Genomic DNA, 17675 nt, shown 5'->3' with positions numbered 1-17675 from the left:
ATTCCAGCTACTAGGGAGGCTGAGGCAGGAGGATCACTTGAGCCCTGGAGTTCCAGATCAGCCTGGGTAACATAGTGAGACCCCGTCTCAAAAAAACAAAGCAAAACAAAACAAAACAGGCAGGCTGAGGGGTCCATGGAGAAGAGACTGTGTCTCCTGGGAGGTATATTCTTGCCAGGTACAAAGGGATGGACTTAATAAATTTCTTTTCTAACATTTGGGGCTGCTGGGTAGGGAGCCACATTGGGGTCCCCTTGCTTATTCTCGTGCTGCTCCCTACTTCCACCCTGTCACTTGGTCCCAGGAGAGGGGCTCCCACTGGTTCCTCTTCCCTGCCAGGCCTGCCCACCAAGGCCACCATGGCCACACAGCCTGAACCCTGGGGCCAGCACGTATCCATGGAAAGCCCCACTCTGTCATTGTAGAGATGAGGAAACTGAGGCTCAGAAGTAGGAGAGCTTGCTGGTGCTAGGGCCCAGCTCTTCCCTCTTTTCAGGCCTATCTTCTGCACTAAGCACTTCAGGCCACCAGGGAAGGTGGGGAGGGAGGAGACGAGATGAGGTAGACTTGGGTGGGGGCCTGAGGACAGAGTCTCATGTCACTTGGGCAACCAGGAAAGGGTTAAACATCCCTTATCACAAGCCATGGGCACTGGCACTGCCAGAGGATGCTGAGGCCTGCTAGGGCATGAGGACAACAAGCAACATCCTTTTCTGAGCTGTCGGGAGCGCCAAGCTCTCTGTTAAGTACTTTTGAGCCTCTTCTCATGTATTCACAGCCACCTTCCAAGGAAGGCCAGTTGATCCCCAGTTTAGAAGTGAGAAAACGGGGGCTCCAGGAGGCACTTGTCTAAGGTTACACAGCTGGAGAGTTTGGCAGGGGGGTTAGACTGAGTCACCCACCCAGACCCTGGCCACTCCCTGCGTCCCCCCTCCAGGACATCCATCACTCCCTTGACACCCACTAGGAGTGGGTGTTCATTTCCTTGGGCTCTCCCAATCCCAGTCCTTGGTATCCCCAACTGCAGGCAGACACAGGTGCTTGCTGCTGCCCTCCCCTTAACCTGGCATCACAGAGACTCAAGCCCACTGACCATTAGGTTCTCAGGGGCATAGAAACCAGGTGCTGGAGTCTTAGAGTCCTGCAATCAGGCATCTCAGGCAGTCAGGACAACAGAATGTTAGAATCTTGGGCTTCTGCATTCTCTAGACCCCAGGTTCTCGCATTCATAGAATGTAAGAAGCACAGACTCTCTGAATGATGGGGTGTTATAATAGAGGCTTTGATTTTCTAACAACATGAAGCTCTGGGAGTTCTTGGAGCCTTGAAGCCATAGACTGGGGCCTCCCTGTGTGATGGTTTCTGAGTTAGCAGGGAGTGTTCAGAGCATGGGCCCTTAGTCCCTGTTGCTTAGACTTTCTTGCCTTGGTATTTCTGCTGGGCTCAGCTCTTAGCAGCCTTTGTGTGTGTGTGTGTATGTATGTGTGTGTGTTTGTGTGTGTGTGTGTGTGTGTGTAGCGGGGACTGGGGTCAGGGACTGACTCTAGCCTGAGGCACCCCTGGAGTGGGGCCAGCCCAGAATAGCAGGTGGAGGAAAGCCGAGCAGCCTCAGGGCTGCAGCTGTCTGGTGGTGCAGGAAGGGGTCTGGGTGGCTGCCTTTGGCAGAGGACCAGCCTGCCTCCTTCGTCCGCTACCCAGCCTGCTACCAGAATCAGGAGGAGGCATATCCACGGCACTCCTAGGGCTAGAGTCAGAGCAGCCCCTTCAAGTTCTTCAGACTGGATGGCAGGAGGTGCCACTAAGGGGAGGAGATTGGGGAAGTACTGGGACCTTTATCTGCGGTGAGGTGGGGCACCGGGGATGAGAGATGGAGTGGAGGTCAGTAAGGGGTGTGGGATCAGTGAAGGGGCTGGGGATTTAGTGATGGGCTGGGGCTTAGGATGGAAGCAAGGGCTCTGTGGATGGGAAACCTTTTGAGAGGGTGGAGACGATGGGGGCTCAGCGAGGGGATGTGGCTCAGTGGAGGTTGCTGAAGAGTTTCTTGGGGTTGGCTACGTGCGGTCGCTCATGCCTGTAATCTTAGCACTTTGGGAGGCCAAGAAGGGCAGATCACTTTAGGTCAGGAGTTTGAGATCAGCCTGGCCAACATGGTGAAACCCTGTCTCTACCAAAAAATACAAATATTAGCCGGGCGTAATGGCAGGCGCCTGTAATCTCAGCTACTCGGGAGGCTGAGGCAGGAGAATTGCTTGAACCTGAGAGGTGGAGGTTGCAGTGAGTCGAGATTGCACCACTGCACTCCAGCCTGGGCGACAGAGCGAGACTCCATCTTAAAAAAAAAAAAAAAAGGTTTCTTGGGGCTGTCTCTGTGCTGCTCCAGGTTCCTGAGGATGGCAGTTGGGGCTGGGGGAGCCCTCTGTCCCTAGGGTAGGCTGAGAAGCAAGAGCTCCTTTTCCCAACTCTGCCCAAAGCTGGAAAGGTTGTTAGAGCTGCTGAGAAAGCTGGCATCTGCCTCTCCTTTTGCTCATCTTTCTTTCTGGTTTCCATGGGAATCTGTGGCTCAGGATGATCAGGGGTTGACAGGATGGCGCTGTGGGAGGAGTTGATGTCAGGCAGAGCCATCCCACATGGGAAGGAACTGACTGGTAAGAAAGTGAGTTCCTTGTCCCTGGGAGTATGTAAGCAGGGTAGGGGCTGAATGGCTAGAGTGACTCCAGAAAGTGGTTCAGATGGGGCAGAGGAAGTAGTCTGGAGGCAACTTGCCTGAGACAATCGTGTTTTGTGTAATTGGTTCAGGTGGCCCCGCCAGCCCCACCTTCTAGACATCCCTGGGCCTCATAGAGGGGGTCGCTGCACGCTAGGCACTGCCTCTGATCCACCCCCAATTCCTGTGCTCTGTTCCTGGCCTATACTGGACATGGACATATGGAGCCGAATCAGACTCAGTCTCTGCCTAGAGGAGCCCCAGTCTGATGGGGGAGGCACACAGGGACACAAATATAGCTGGGTAAGTTCTACAAAAGGGGGCACACCTGGCTGGGAGGCAGTTCCACCACTGATTTCTGTAGTCTGTAGATGTCTTTTTGAGCAATTCTTCTGGGTCGAGACTTGTTCTATTTGCTGGGGTAAAACAGCAGTGAGCAAAACAGAGCTGACAGCATGGTGGGAAGGTTGAGCTCTTCCAGACCGTGATGAGAAGTGTTGGTGAGTGATGGGGAGTGTGGCAAGAAGGCAGAGTGTGGGCACAGCATGAGAGGAGGCTTTGCCCAGATTTAAGGACCTGGAAGGCCTTGAAGGCCAGGACCAGGGCTCCAATTGTCCTGCTGGCAATAGGAAGACATATGGGTGGGGGTGAGGCAGAGTCATACTTGGGTGTGGAAAAGATGACTCTAGCCAGTGTGGGCATCGAAGAGGAGGCACAGAAGCAGGCGTGGCCACCTGTGCCTCTGTGTAGGAGCTGTGTGAGCATGTGCTTGAGGATGTGTGTCTGTGTAGAAGACTGGGGTGTAGGTGTGATAGGAACACGGACGTGTATCTATGGAAATACTCCAATTGTGCATAGGGGTGTATGTGTGTATGATTCTGTGGCCCAGGGAAGCCTGTGAAAAGGAAGGATCTTGGAGTCTATGGGTGATAAGGAGCAGAGACTAAGGCCTAAGGTATGCTGAGGCTCGAGCCCCCTGGACTTTAGCCCCTGTGAGCTGGCAGGTCTTAGACTAGTCCTGGACTAGAATCCTATGGGTTCCCTTCCCCCAGAGGGTCATGGGGCCAGCCATCTGCTGAAGACAAGACAAACATGCATGCAAATCACATGAAAATGGATGAGGCCTGTGGCTGACCCACCCCACAGTCCCCATCTCCTGGGCCTGAGTTCACTCAGCCTGTGCCCTTCCTGACCCAGAGCTGCTGCCAGGGCTCTGGGAACAGGCCTTGCCCACCAGGAGCTGAAATCCACATTGTCCCCAGTACCTGCCCGTGGCCACATCCTCTCTCTGTGAGGGCTACTCCCACATCTGGAGCTATAGCCAGTGGACACAGAGCTGGACATGGACTGGTGGCCATGGGCAGCACCTCTGGCAGGTGTGAATTTGAGCATACACATGTGTCGCATACTTGTACACACATTCCCACGTGAAAGCATGCACATGCTATTCCTGGACACTTGTGTACACACACCACTGCACACATATACCTGCATGTGTGCATATAGACTCACTTCTGCACACAGACACATGCCTATCTGCATACATACACACATGCCAACCCCTGTAGATATACAGACATATCTGTGTACACACATACAAGTTCAGCTATACCACTGCAGTATCACACACCCTCACAAAGACACAAACCTGTGCTCACACCCTCTTCCACCCTCACACACATCATGTTTACAAGCCTTTGTACAGTCTTACACACATGCACACATGCACAGAGCAGCCCAAGGGTGGCTCACCCCTGCCCAGGTGAACACCCGTGCCCTCTCCAGGGCTGGAGTGTTGAGGAAAGGGTTTGTCTGGATGGAGGCAGAACCTGCAGAGATGTTAGTTTGTTCCAGGAAGCATCTTGGATTGTCCCTTCACAGAGCCCTTGGAAGTGGGGACCTCTTTTAGTCCATGGGCTATAGCCCAGGTCACAGAGAGAGCAAGTCACACGCAGCCTCTCCTGAGGGTCCTCCAATACCAGGATCTAGTCCTTGCCCATATATTTGGGCCTGGTGCCTGGGTAGGCCTGTCTGCTCAGGAGAGGTACCTTCCGCCCAGGGAGGCCTGCCTGGATACTGCCTCCTCCACCTCAGCTTCCTGAGCACTAAAAGAGAAGCAGGCCAAGCTTCGCGGCTGCTGTGAGAAGTCTGAGGTCAGAGGGGGCCAAAGCCTTGCCTGAGGTCACCCAGCATGTCAGGGAAGGGCTCGGGTTTGAACCTGGGCTTCCAGTGGGGGCGTGTAACCATGGTCCATGGCAACAGGATAAATGCATGTCAGGCAGCAGACAGGCCCTTGGAAGCAGGCATGTTGTTGTGGGGGATAGGAAAAGACTCACCGTATGTGGAGTGTCTGCCGGGACCACGTGTGGGAGATGGAGAGACGGTGCTTCTTCACCAGAGCTCACTGGGCATCACGGGGCTCCCAGCTTGGCTGGAACATGGGGACTCAGGGAAGAATCAGACATGCACTGCTCTTGAGGGAGGGCTGGGAGATAGGTGAAGGACGAAGAGGGCATTATAGACTGGGGAGACAGTGGGGGCTACTTCTCCTTGGATGACAGTTTTCTTCCTGCATCTTGAATCTAACTTTCAAATTTCTTTCCCCTCAAAACTTAGCATGGAGTACATTCTCAGTAAATATTTATGGCATGAATGAATGAATGAATGAAAGTATGATATTGGCAGGCAGATATGCCTTTGGAAGGGTATTATTCAAAATGGGAGGGCAACAGGTTGGGCAAAGGCAAGGAGGTGGAAGAAAAGTTAGAGGTTCAGGGTGGTTCAGGGCACAGCTGAGTCAGGCATGGCTGGACAGGAAGTGGTAGGAGAAGCAGCAGGAAAAAAGTCACATGAGGATGACCCTTGCATGTTATACTGGGTTTGGATGTTGCCTTGGAGCCCAGTGAAGATTATGAGCAGAGGGTGAACATGGTCAGAGTGAACCTGCCCTGGTTTGAGAAGGGGGGGTGTGCTAGGCTACATAGTAGCTGCTCATCTTTGGTGCAAAGAGCACTGGGTTTGGAATCTATAGGCCTGGGTTCACATTCCTATAGTAACCAGCTGTGCCATCTCAAGTAAGCATCTACATTTATCTGAGCCTCAGTTTCCTTGTTTGTAAAATGGGGCTAATGCTGTGCCTCCTGAGGCTGTTGGATGGGGCCTGGGTGAGGAAATGCTTTGCCAGCACAAGTCCCTACCAATGAGAGGTGTAATTTTTATTAGGAACAAGGCAGGGCTGGTTCCTGGACAGGGCCTGAGGTTGAGTGGGCCCAGGACCCAGGCTGACAGCTGAGTCACCTTTTCCAGGCCAAGTGGCCTCTAAGGTGGGGAGACAAAAGAGTTGGCTAGAGGGGCTGGGCTAGGCATTCCTGAGCTGAAGCTGGGAGGAAAGCTGGGGCTGGGGCTGAGCTTCCTGGTGTCTGAGATGGGCAGAGGGTACAGACACCGGGATAGTAGGACCCTCAGCCACTGCATTCTTGGGGACAAAAGAGGAACTGGGAAATCTGATTTCCTTACCTGCTTTTGCTCAAGAAGCAAGGAATGTATTTAAGGTACAGACTGGAGTGAGATGGCCTGGATTTGAATTTCGACTACTTACTAGCTATGTGACTGTGGGCAAGTTACTTTGTGCCTCAGTTTTCCTTACCTGTGAAATGTGACTAATAATAGATCCCACCTTATATCATTGTTGAGAAGATGACATGTGAGGCACACAGTATGTGCTCAATGCATGTGAAAGCCTCCCAGCCCCAGATGTACACACCGGCCTGTAGGGGTCAGCTCTGGCCCTCAGCTCCATGGGACAGAGGTCACCCTGGGAGGAGAATTATCTACTCCAGGGTTCTCTGACCTGGCAGCAAATTAGAATCACCTGGGCACATTTGCAGACATCTGGGATGGGGGTTCCAGATGTCAGCATTTAAAATGTTCCCAGGCAATTCTAACATGAGTCAGGGTGAGAACCCAGCACAGGATCACAGATTGTGGAGTTGGAGTGAGGTAGAGATCTCTGTGTGAGCAGAGGAGTCCTTGGAACGGGGTCACTCCTAGCTATAAGAGTTCGGCAAGGCCTTTAAATGTGCCAACTTCAAGGAGCCTTGGTTGCCCCTCAGGGAGGGCGCTGGTTGGGGAATTTCAGGGATTGTGTGAGAGGGTTTTTCTGAAAGGGCTCTGCACTCTACCAAGCACTGAAAGAAAGCAGTGCACTTGTTTATTGAATCTAGTGTAATAACATTTCACAGATGGGGAAACAGAGGCCTAGAGAGGTGCTGTGGCCTGCTCAGAATCCCACAGCAAGTCTATGGCACAGTTAGGACTCAAACCCTCTGAGGAATGCTTGGATCTGAAAAGTTGACACAGAAAGACTCTTTGAGCTGAGGGACAGATAGAACACACACCAGGGACCCCAGTCATTGAGCTGTAGTTTGAGAGATTCAAGTAAGACTTAAGAAATAACTTCTTGGCTAGGCGCAGTGGCTCACGCCTGTAATCCCAGCACTTTGGGAGGCTGAGGCGGGCGGATCATGAGGTCAAGAGATCGTGACCATCCTGGCCAACATGGCGAAATCCCGTCTCTACCAAAAATATAAAAATTAGCTGGGCGCCGGGCGCAGTGGCTCATGCCTGTAATCCCAGCACTTTGGGAGGCCGAGGCAGGCCGATCACGAGGTCAGTAGATTGAGACCATCCTAGTTAACACGGTGAAACCCCGTCTCTACTAAAAAATACAAAAAATTAGCCGGGTATGGCAGCATGTGCCTGTAGTCCCAGCTACTCAGGAGGCTGAGGCAGGAGAATGGCGTGAACCTGGGAGGCGGAGCTTGCAGTGAGCCAAGATCGCGCCGCTGCACTCCAGCCTGGGCAACAGAGCAAGACTCCGTCTAAAAAAATAAATAAATAATATAAATAAATAAATAAATAAAAATTAGCTGGGCATGATGGCGCACGCCTGTAGTCCCATCTACTCAGGACGCTGAGGCGGGAGAATCGCTTGAACCCAGGAGGCGGAGGTTGCAGCGAGCTGAGATCAAGCCACTGCACCCCAGCCTGGTGACAGAGAGAGACTCTGTCTCAAAAAAATAAAAATAAAATAAAATAAAATAACTTCTCAAGAGGTGAGTGCCATGGAGGTGGTGCCTGGAGTTGGGAGCCCAAGAGATGGTGGCAGTGCCAGGCCAGGGTCGGCTGTTGACTGTGGTCTGAGGTGGCCTCCCCTGAAGAACAAGTAACTCTGGCCAGTGGCTGTAACAGATACCTCCTGGGCACCTGTGTCTCACCCAGGCTTGTCCAGAGCCCAGGACCGAGCCAGTGACACATGCTCAGAATTTACCAAGAGAATTGTGCACCGAGCTCAGACTCAGACCTAGTCCTTCCAGCAGCCCTTACATGGGCCATCCCCTTTTACGTAAGAGAAAACTGAGGCCAAAAACAGGAAGGGAGGCCTTGTCGGGGCCAGAACCTTTACACACCTTAGCCCAGGTAATCTTTTCTACACTGTTAATAAGCAGGATAAATTGCCCCTGTTTCAAAGATTCAATAAAATACATTGACTTGGCCCAGATCGCTTACTCTACACGTCTCCTAAGTCCCCAGATGTGACTCCCAGGAAAGACACAAAAAAGGGCTACCCAGAGGGATAAGGTAGTATCCACGGAAGCCCTCCCAGAGGAGGTGGGCCTTCAAATGGCCCCTAAATGACAGGCAGGAGGGAAGGATCTGGGAGGGTATTGGGGGTGGGGTGGCATGGGCAAAGGCCTGGAGGTGAGAGTCAGTCATTGATGTGAGAAGAGCAAGAAGTAGAAATGTAAGGAATGGTGGGGAGGAGAGTCAGAGCTGGATGAACAAGTGAGGGTTCAGCTGTAGAGGGTCTGGCCCGCCAGGCTGAGGGCCCAGGCTTTATTGTGCTGGGGGTAGGGAGACACTGAGGGTGAATAGGGGAGAGCATGTCAGAGCATGCCTCAGAAAGGTGGGAGAAATGCTGGCATGGAGGGCCGCCCCCTGAGTTGGTGGGGTGGCCGGGCTCTGCCAAGGCTATGTGCAAGCTGCCTGGACTGTGTCCAAGAATGGGCACGGTGACTCAACATTGAGAAAATCACTCCCCAGGGAGAAAGGGCCCGGATGAATCACCCAACTGAGGTGGGGAGGCTGGGAGGCCAGGAGGCTGGGGGCTCACTGAGTCACCCTCCAAGAGTTGGTGAGGAGGGGAGCTGCAGAGAGAGAGGCCGGCAGTGCAGTTGGGGGCGGAGATTCAGGTCAGACCACAGTGAGGGCTGTCGGGGGACTCTGCCTTCCCAGCATTCCCGGGTTTGATCCTCCTGGCTGTCCCGTGAGGGAGATGAGAAAACTGAGGCCCAGGAAGTGGGGGGAGGGGATCCGACAAAGGTCATGCGGCAAGTCGCTGGCAAAGGCCTAGCGAGACCCAAGCGCACCCTACAGTCCAGACCCTTCCCGCCGCCACAGCCGCTTTCATGCCAAGCAGAGGCCTAAGAACCGGGTCGGTCCGGTCAGGGAGATGACCCCGGTGACCCACTGAACCCCCGGACGCGGCCCCTCCGGGCAGCCGGCAACTGAGGCCGGGCTGCGCCGCCGCGATGGGACGGCAGGGGGCGCAGGAGCGTCGCGGCTGCAGCAGGCGCCTGAACCCAGAAGCCGCTCTGCGGAGAAACGCGCTCCCGGCGCGCAGGTCCCACCGCGGAACTGCGGACCGTGTGGCCCTGGGGCCTGCACCCTCTCCGGCTCCGGGGACGGCAAAACAGACGGGCCGGCTCAGGCCTGAGGGCCCAGTCAGTCGCGGCCGCCGTGTGTGCGCTCGGTGTCTGTGCGCACGTGTCTCCCTCGCAGATGGGCGACTGCTCCAGGGCCTGTCCGTCTCGGAGCGGCCTCCAACATTCTCCCGACATCCCCCTGCCTCCTAGATTGAGGGAGAGGAGTAAGCCCGAGGCTCCTGCGGTGTCCGCGGCCCCTGCCCCCCTTTTCCTTCTCCTTCCCTCCCTACCCCACCCCACTGCGCCCGTCTCTGCCTGGGGCTCTGGCTGGGCCCCGGGCCCCAAAGTAGTGGCGGGGAAACAGGGTGCGATCAGACAGGGTGGAGGCTCTGAGAGCGGCCCTTGCGAGATGCGAGAGAAGTGGCGACCGGGCGAGGGGCAGCGAGCGCAGGCTGACAGCAGGCCAGCTGGAAGGGCCGAGGGAACCCAGGGCGAGAGAGAAGCGCGGTGACAGAGGCCGGGGGTCCGGTGGGGTCAGAGGATCCGACGGGCAGAGAGGTGCGGTCCGCGGTGGCGGGGACATAGGCGGGGCCGGGGAGGGCCGGGGGCGGGCGGGGGGCGGGCCGGGGCGGGGCCGGGGCGGACACTCGGGCGGACCAGGCGAAGCTGTCGCGGACGCGCTGACCGAGCGCAGCGGCCGGGCCGGCGGGCGGGCGGGCGGCTGCGAGCATGGTCCTGGTGCTGCACCACATCCTCATCGCTGTTGTCCAATTCCTCAGGCGGGGCCAGCAGGTCTTCCTCAAGCCGGACGAGCCGCCGCCGCCGCCGCCGCAGCCATGCGCCGACAGCCTGCAGGTAGGGGGGCCCCGCGCTGGGCACCAGGAGAACGGGGTGTCCGGCGAGCGCCGGGCCGGGTCCGCCCGCCCCTAAGCCCCCGAACCCTTCTCAGGGAGGAGACCCCTCCTCTAGTTCTGAATTCTACTCCTGTGCTGGGACGGCAGCGCAGACCAAGAGCCCTTGAAGCCCCGGCTCTCAGTCCAAACGTCACCCCAGACTCTGAACTCCTTTCGGATCCGGGGCTCCACCCCAAGCACTGAGCTTCCAGTCCACGGTGGGACTGCAGTGCACACTGAGAGCTCTGCCCAAGCCTCGAATTTCGTTTCCTTAGATTAGTGGGGACCCCTGCCCACGCCTCGGAACCTTCATCATATATGTGGGACTCCCGGCACACCTGGACCACCTGAACCCTCAGCTATCCTACAGGACCCCACCTCAGAGCCGACCTCACCCCAGGCCCCAAACCTCCAGTCCACAGCCTCAACTAGACACCGCTCAGATTCCCACCCAAACATCTGGACTTCAGTGCTCAGCCTGGACCCTACCCCAGAGTGCAAATCTGTCCTTCCATCAGGGCTTCACTGGCCTCCTCTGTGGCACCCACTCCTCTATCCCTTCCCTCCCTCCCTCTGTGTTGGAGATCTCCAAGCCTTTCCTCGTGGTGGGCCCCTCCTTTTGTTCCTCTCCAGGTACAGTGGTCCCACTTTATTCTCTGGGCTTCTCTGGTTTCTCTTCAAGTGTTTCTGGGCTCTCTAATTTGGTCTATTGCCCCATGTGCCCACCTCTCTTAGTCTATCTTGGTCTCTCTCCCGTTTCTCTAGGTCTCTATCTTTGTTTTGGGGTTTCTTTCTGCAGCCATCCCTTCCTCTTGTATCTACCTCTGCTTTGCGGTGAGGAGGGGCAGGCTCAGAGAGCAGAGCTAGTGTCCCTGGGACCCCCTTGCATCCCATGTTCTCAGGCATGGCATGGTGTGGGCTCACGTGGAAGGGCCTGAACGTGGAGTGTGCTGCCCTCAGGCGGTGCCCAGGGGTCTGAGGTGGTGGGGGGATAATGCGGTGGGTACTGGCTTTTGTAACTTATAAAGCCCCTCATCCCAGCTGCCTTGGTCTTGATGGGGGCAGCTAGGGCTTGAGATAGGGAAGAGTAGACTGCAATCTGGTGTCAGTCACCTGTGGTGGGATGTGTCCAGGCTGGGTGGGTCTAGAGTGTATGTGTTTGTGTGAGTGTTCCTCTGTGTGTGCAGCACGGGCTGGGTTGCATGTGTTGTGTGTGTCTTGTGTGTAATCTTATGTGTTGTACCGTGTATGAATGTGTCATCAAGAGTGGGATTATTTGTGGGGAGATTATGGAAAGTGTGGGAATTGTGGGTCTATGGCATTGTGTGCTATGTGTGGCTGGGGAGGCAGTATTGTGGCTGTGGAGTGGTAACTGGGTGTGTGGCTGTTGTGTGTGTAGAGAACTTGTGTGCATGTGGCTGTATGTCTGTCATTGTACAGTGGAGTTGTTGTAGGGGCAGCTTGCATACAGGGCTCTATATGTAGTTGTGTATGTTACTGGCTGTTGTGTGTGGCCAGGAAGGGCCACTGCAGGGGCCTGATGGTTTCCATTGGGTCTCTTGTCAGAGAGGAATTGGAGCAGGGGGGTGCTGTGTGTGCCAGTGTGTTTGCAGCCTACGTGGCTGGCTTAGAGTCACTATGGCACATCTTGGGATTGCTTGGGGAATATATCTATTAGGACCTGAGTGCTGGTGTTTGAGTGTCATGTGTCTGTGTGGTGGCTGCTCCTGCGATTCTGGACAGGAAAGGGTTGCAGGCAGGGCTGAGGGGTCTGAGGTGAGGAGCCAGTTGACAAGTGTGTGAGTGTGTGTGTGTGCATGCATGTACGTGTGCATATGGGAGTGGGGTGGGGTGGGAAGAGGCAGTGGGCCAGCAGGGCTGTCTATGCTAAGGGGCTGTGTGTGCCCACAAACGTGTGACATTAGGTGTACACATTATCTATGCAGGCTGTGTCTGCATGTGTTTCTGTGTCTAGGTGGCGTGCGTGTTGAATTTAATTGGATGCATATGCCTGTGGTTGGGGAGGTGAGAGGTGTGTGAGGTACGTGGTGGGAGACAGTGTGAGTGTGGTGTGAAGTGAGGGTGTGTGAGCTGTGTGACTTTTTGGTGTGACGTGTGGATTATGTGATCTTTTCTCCCCGTGAGTTGTGTGTGTGTGGTGAGGAGTGAGTGGGGGATGGACAGTGAGCTGGCGGTGTGTGTGTTGGGGGTGTTGAGGACTGTAGAATGTGCTGCGGTGGGAGTGTGTGCATGAGGTGTGTGTGAAGAATGAGGTCTATAACATTTGAGGCGTGTGGAATATAGCGGGTGTCCCCATAAATGTCTGTGTAGTGACGCATGTGTGCAGGAGGGCTTGGCTGCCATCCTGTCCTTGCTCCCCTCCTGATCAGGTCCCTAGAGATGCCCTGGAATGTTCTCCATGCCTCCCCAACCCCAACTGCCCCTACCCTTTGCCCTTCATCCTCCTTGCCTTGACCAAGTCCTTTGTTTTGGGTTTCCGGTGGAGCAGGCGCTGGACAGGCGGGCGGCAGGCGATGCCGCGGTCTGGGAACCTTTGTTCTTTTCCTCTTAGTTTAACTGGTGTTTGGGGCCCCGGTTTGGAGGAGGGTGTGGAGAGGATGCACGAGGCAGCAAGGTCACTGTGTTTACTACACCTCTTCGTCCTCCGCAGAAGGGAGGCATACGGCGCAGGCGGTGAGGCCTGGGTGGTGTCTTTGGTGGTGCCTCTTGGTATAAGAACAGCTTGGGCTGGGTTTGGAGTTTGCCAGCTCTGCAGTCTTAGTCCATGGTGGCCCAGCGCCCTTCCTGGCTTATGTCAGCGGGCTGAGCAGCTGAGCAGCCAAGCACCCGCTTCTCCAGGTTCACCTCCCCTCGCCCCTTCTCTGTGTGGCTGCAGCCCCTGGAGACAACCAGGAAGACCTCGATTTAGCTCTATTTGTGTTCACTCCAGGTCAGATGGAGGAGAAATAGTCCCCGTCCTCACAGAGACACTTATCTGAAAGGAGAGAGCTGGTCACACCTTTGGGGACCCTCTAGTCTGACACAGTCTGTAGGGGATGCAGTCTGTAGGGGGATCGAGGTCATACCTTCCAGAGAGAGCTGTGGGAAAACCCTACTGGGCCACCTCCCAGCAAGTGCTTGAGAGAAGAAACATCCAAGATTCCTTGAGATTGGAAGGCTCAGAGAAGTCTGAGTCAGTCAGGGAAGGGCCTGGGGTCGATGCCACAGTGTCACACTCCAGAAGGTTCTCTGAAATGAATAGGCTTGAGCTGGACCTTGAAGGGGGTGTTGGGGTGGGCAGAGAAATGCAGCCTGGGGCTAAGGAAGGTTGTAGCCTGACTGGCAAAAGGGATCTTGCTGACCATTCCCCAGGCAACACTGTCTGGCTTTGGGTAGCCATCCCTGGGCCTCCAGCCTTCTCAAGCTTTCATGGCACCTTTTTTATCCCATTGCCTCTGGCTGGAATTATCTTCATCATCATTGACACTGTCATCTTCATCATCTTTTATGCAGTTCTTTCCAAATACCAAGGTCCTTTCACAAATGTCTCATTTAGCAGATTAACTCATGCGATTGTCTAAAAGTCATTATGGAACACCTGCTGTGTACCAGACAGGCACAGTTTTAAGTGCCGGGGTCATGGTGGTGACCAAACTGGCCTCATGGAGCTCTTACCTTCTGTGTCCAGACATGCTGCCAGTCGCTCACCCTTCTGTGTTTCCCCAGTCTGGGGCGCCTGGTTCTGTGGGGCTCCGCATGTACACCCTCTGGTGCTGGGGTCTGGCTCCTACCAGAATGTGAGCTCTGCAAAGGCTGGGCCTGAGTCTCTCCTCTACCCACCATGTGTGTCCTGAGCTGGGTCTGGCAGAGTCCAGATGCTCACACTTATCATCAGATGACCAGAACTGCCCTGTAGGGTTGGCAGCCCAGCTCCGTCTAGGGAAACTGGGGTCCAGTGGAAGAGGGGACTCAAGGCAGCATCTCATCAGGCACTTCTTTTACCAGTAGCTCCAGAGACCAAGAGGGGTCAGGTGACTGGTGCAGGTCTCACAGCAGGGTGGCAGGGCTGGTGTCAGAGGACAGCACTTCTTGCTGCCAGGTTGGGCTCTGCCCCAGCACCATGCTGCTCTCTGGCTGGCCTCCGTGCTGCCTGCGGCGGGTAAACGATTATTAATGACCCCCCTGGCAAGGAGACAGGAAATGTTTCCCAGCCACAGCTGGGGACCTGCTCCCTGCCAGCCCCAGCTATCCATACCCGCCCTGACCATGGCGTCAGTGCTGATGTTATCTTCGTTCTGCCTGAGTCTTCTTTGCTCCTTCTGCCCATCCCCTCACCTTCCTGATCTTGACATCCTAACGGTAAATGATGACACCCTAAGGGTAAATGATGAGAAGATACAGAGCTTTCTTTTCCATATCCCTGTCCCTCACCACTTTCTTCAACCTGACTCATCTCTACCTTCTTCCTTTTCCCACGCCAGCCAGAAGTAGCTCTTCCTCCAGGAAGGCTTCTCTGAATGCACAGCCAGCTCCTCCAGTGGCCACTATCTTGGGCCCGAGGCACTGAGTCCCCCTCATTGCAGACTCTAGTCCTCCACTGATGATTTGCTCTGATGGTCTTAGGGCTGGCCTGGGAACTTCCTGAAGCCTGTCCCTAACTGCTGCCTTAGGACTGACATATGGAGGGTCCTCCCAGATGCCACCTCCGGGAAGTCTCCAGTTTCACCCAGCCCAGGGATTCTTACCTCCTTTGAGCACCCTGCCCTTCCTGTCTGAGTTACACATGTGTACTTCCAGGACTTCCTAGGTGGACATTGGTGAACACCTGCTATGTGCCCAGCAGAGAGGGTGGGAAGAGATGAGCAGGATGCAGGCCTTAAAATCCCCACACATTCCCCCAAGCCTGAGCAATGTTGCATCAGCCCCATGGCAGGTGGCACAGACCTGGGTATAGGGCTGGGGGCGGGGAGGTGGGGAAGCAGGGAGTGATGTTGGTAGAGTGTGTGGAGAGGGTAACGAAGGAGATAAACTCAGGGGCCGTGGTAATATAAAGCAGGGACCCCTATTTCAACCTAGAGTGGGAGGGAGGGGCACGTTGGGGAGCTTCCAGGAGGAAACAAATCTAGACTGAGAGCTAAGGGTCAAGCCAGGAGAAAGTTCTGGACAGAGGGGAGAGAATGGTTGTTGTGAAGGTTTGTTGGTGGCAGACAGGGAGGAGAGCCTGTGGCAGCACCACTCCATGGAGCAGGCCCCTGGGTGCCAGGCGTCTGGGTCCAGGGTATGGGAGCGGTGAAGCTGGCCCAGCAAGATGGTGCAGGACTTGTAAGCCATGTTAAGGACTGCGGACTTGTTCTGGAGGGACATTGACCCTTGGGAAGAGTTGAGGGAAGAGATATGACAGATCAGATCTGCATGCTCGGGAGCTTCCTGGACCATGGTGTGGAGACTGAGGGGGAGGCTGGTGTGGCCCAGGTAAAGGGGGTGATGAGGCCTGGACAGGGAAATGGCTAAAGAATGCAGGGGAGGGAATGGAGTGGCCAGGGCTGGTGGAGGGAGCCAGCCAGCTGTAGACATGAAGGTCAAGGGAGGAGAATGCTGCCTCACCCAGGTATCTGGGTGGGTTTTGTGCAGTCTCTGAGAGGTATAGGAGGGAAGACAGGGGTTAGTGGCAGATGCCTGGGCCTGTGTCAGGGCTCTTTAAAGACCAAAAGGTCTTGGAAAAGCCTCGGAGGAGGTCATGAGCTTTGAGGTTAAAGGGAGACCTGAAGCCCACTCAGGGCTGCTATAGCGTCACCTGTAGCATGGGGAACTCGGGATCTGCCCTGGGCAGAGTGTTCAGAATTCAATAATCGAAACAATCTGTGAAATATAATACTTAATAAAATTCAAATCCAAAAATGTCTGAGTACATTCCAAAATGAGTAAAAATGTAAATTTATGAAAATGCTAAACATACGTGATTGTTCTAATGTAAATTGTAAGCCTCAGCTGCTTCCCAAAACTTTGGATCAGGCTCCCTTGAAGCTGCTGCCTCTGATGTGGCTACCCCCTGTGGCTTCAGGACCTTCCTGTTCAGCTCCCTTGAGAGGAGCCGGCAGGGCCCCTCCTCTGCAGAGCCTGTACTCTGGCTGGTGGCTTCAGGGGGCAGGCATTCTGCCTTTCCTGTCCCCCACCCTAAGGAAGTTGGCCTTGCATGCCTCCCATCCATGGTTGCCTCTACTGGGGGCTGCCACTGGGAGACAGGAAGGGCATGGGAGTTGCAGGAGCTCAGGGTAAGAGGGGCCGAGAGCTCGTGGTATGGAGCGGGAGCGGGAAGGTAGGGTGGCCAGAAGAATGGAGAGGGCCGGGAGTAAGAGCAAAGGGAGACAGGCAGAGCTGAAGAGCAGTATCGCCCCAACATCAATACTGGTATTTCAGAATAGAAAAGCTGTGCCATTTCCTGAAACATCATAATGTTGAAGTCCAATCTTGCAGTCTCTGAGCTGGGCATTCCTTGGCCCCCACTCTCCAGTATTCTTGCATGAGACCATTTTTCTGGGCTGCATTTTCTCACTTGTAAAAGGAGGAAGTTGGGGGTCAATATCTCCCAGCGATATATGAGCTCTAGCTCTAGAAGTGTAGGATTTTGAGAATCTGGAATTGTCAGTCTGTGGGGTTCTAACTGGGACAATTCTAGCATTCCTTGACTCTCAGCTCCCAGCCAGGGCTGTGTGGATGCGTGGTTGTGTGATTCCGACATTCTGAGACTTTAAGATGCTGAGGCTCTAGGAGCTAGAGATACGGACATTCTGTGAATCTAGGATTCTAGGATTTGATGGTTTGATGATTCAATGGTTCTAAATGGGGCTGCTGGGAAGAGCTGCAACCACCTGCCTTGTTAATGTCAATGTTCAGTTATTAAAAACATAACAAGAAGCAATGGAGACAGATAGCTCAGAATGGTGGGCGCTCCCTCCACTCCCAGTGAGGGAGGACAGGAGAAGCTGGGCTGGCCTTAGAGGAGAATAGAGACCTTTACAACCTGGATCACACAGGCTGTTTCTCCTGTCACAACAGAACTGGTGTGTGTACATTCGAGAGACCTGCCACTCTCAAAGCTTGCAGACTGAGGGGCTAATTTCCTTCAACACTGGCCTCTATTCCTTAACCATTTCAGACTGGGCGGAGAGAGGGGTTGCTACCCTTTCCAAAGTTTCTGGGCAGAAATGGCAGCAGTGGAGGAAGGAGAGGCCTGCTTACTCCTGCCCCTTCCCTGACAACCTGTGGGGGGAAAACAGGACATGAATACTTCCTGGACACAGACATGGAAATGCATGAAACCCTGCCTGCGAGGGCCCCGCGTCCATAGGGCTCAAACAAGGGCAGAGGTCAGGA

The 17675-nt window shown here is 54.8% G+C and overlaps 1 protein-coding gene across 2 annotated transcripts in view; it reads left to right on the top strand.

The window, feature by feature from the left end:
- Positions 1-17675, top strand: part of PDE2A (phosphodiesterase 2A) — a 100244-nt gene that overhangs the window by 22536 nt on the left and 60033 nt on the right. For both annotated transcript variants that reach the window (XM_025356775.1, XM_025356776.1), the window contains one exon: positions 10188-10263. In XM_025356775.1, the coding sequence (XP_025212560.1) occupies positions 10188-10263 (76 nt within the window). The remainder of the gene's footprint in view (positions 1-10187; positions 10264-17675) is intronic.

The sequence above is a fragment of the Theropithecus gelada genome, chromosome 14, assembly GCF_003255815.1.
Source record: "Theropithecus gelada isolate Dixy chromosome 14, Tgel_1.0, whole genome shotgun sequence".
Lineage (NCBI taxonomy): Eukaryota > Metazoa > Chordata > Mammalia > Primates > Cercopithecidae > Theropithecus > Theropithecus gelada.
The sequence above is the reverse complement of the archived record's forward strand: the minus strand, read 5'-3'. Positions and strand labels throughout refer to the sequence as shown.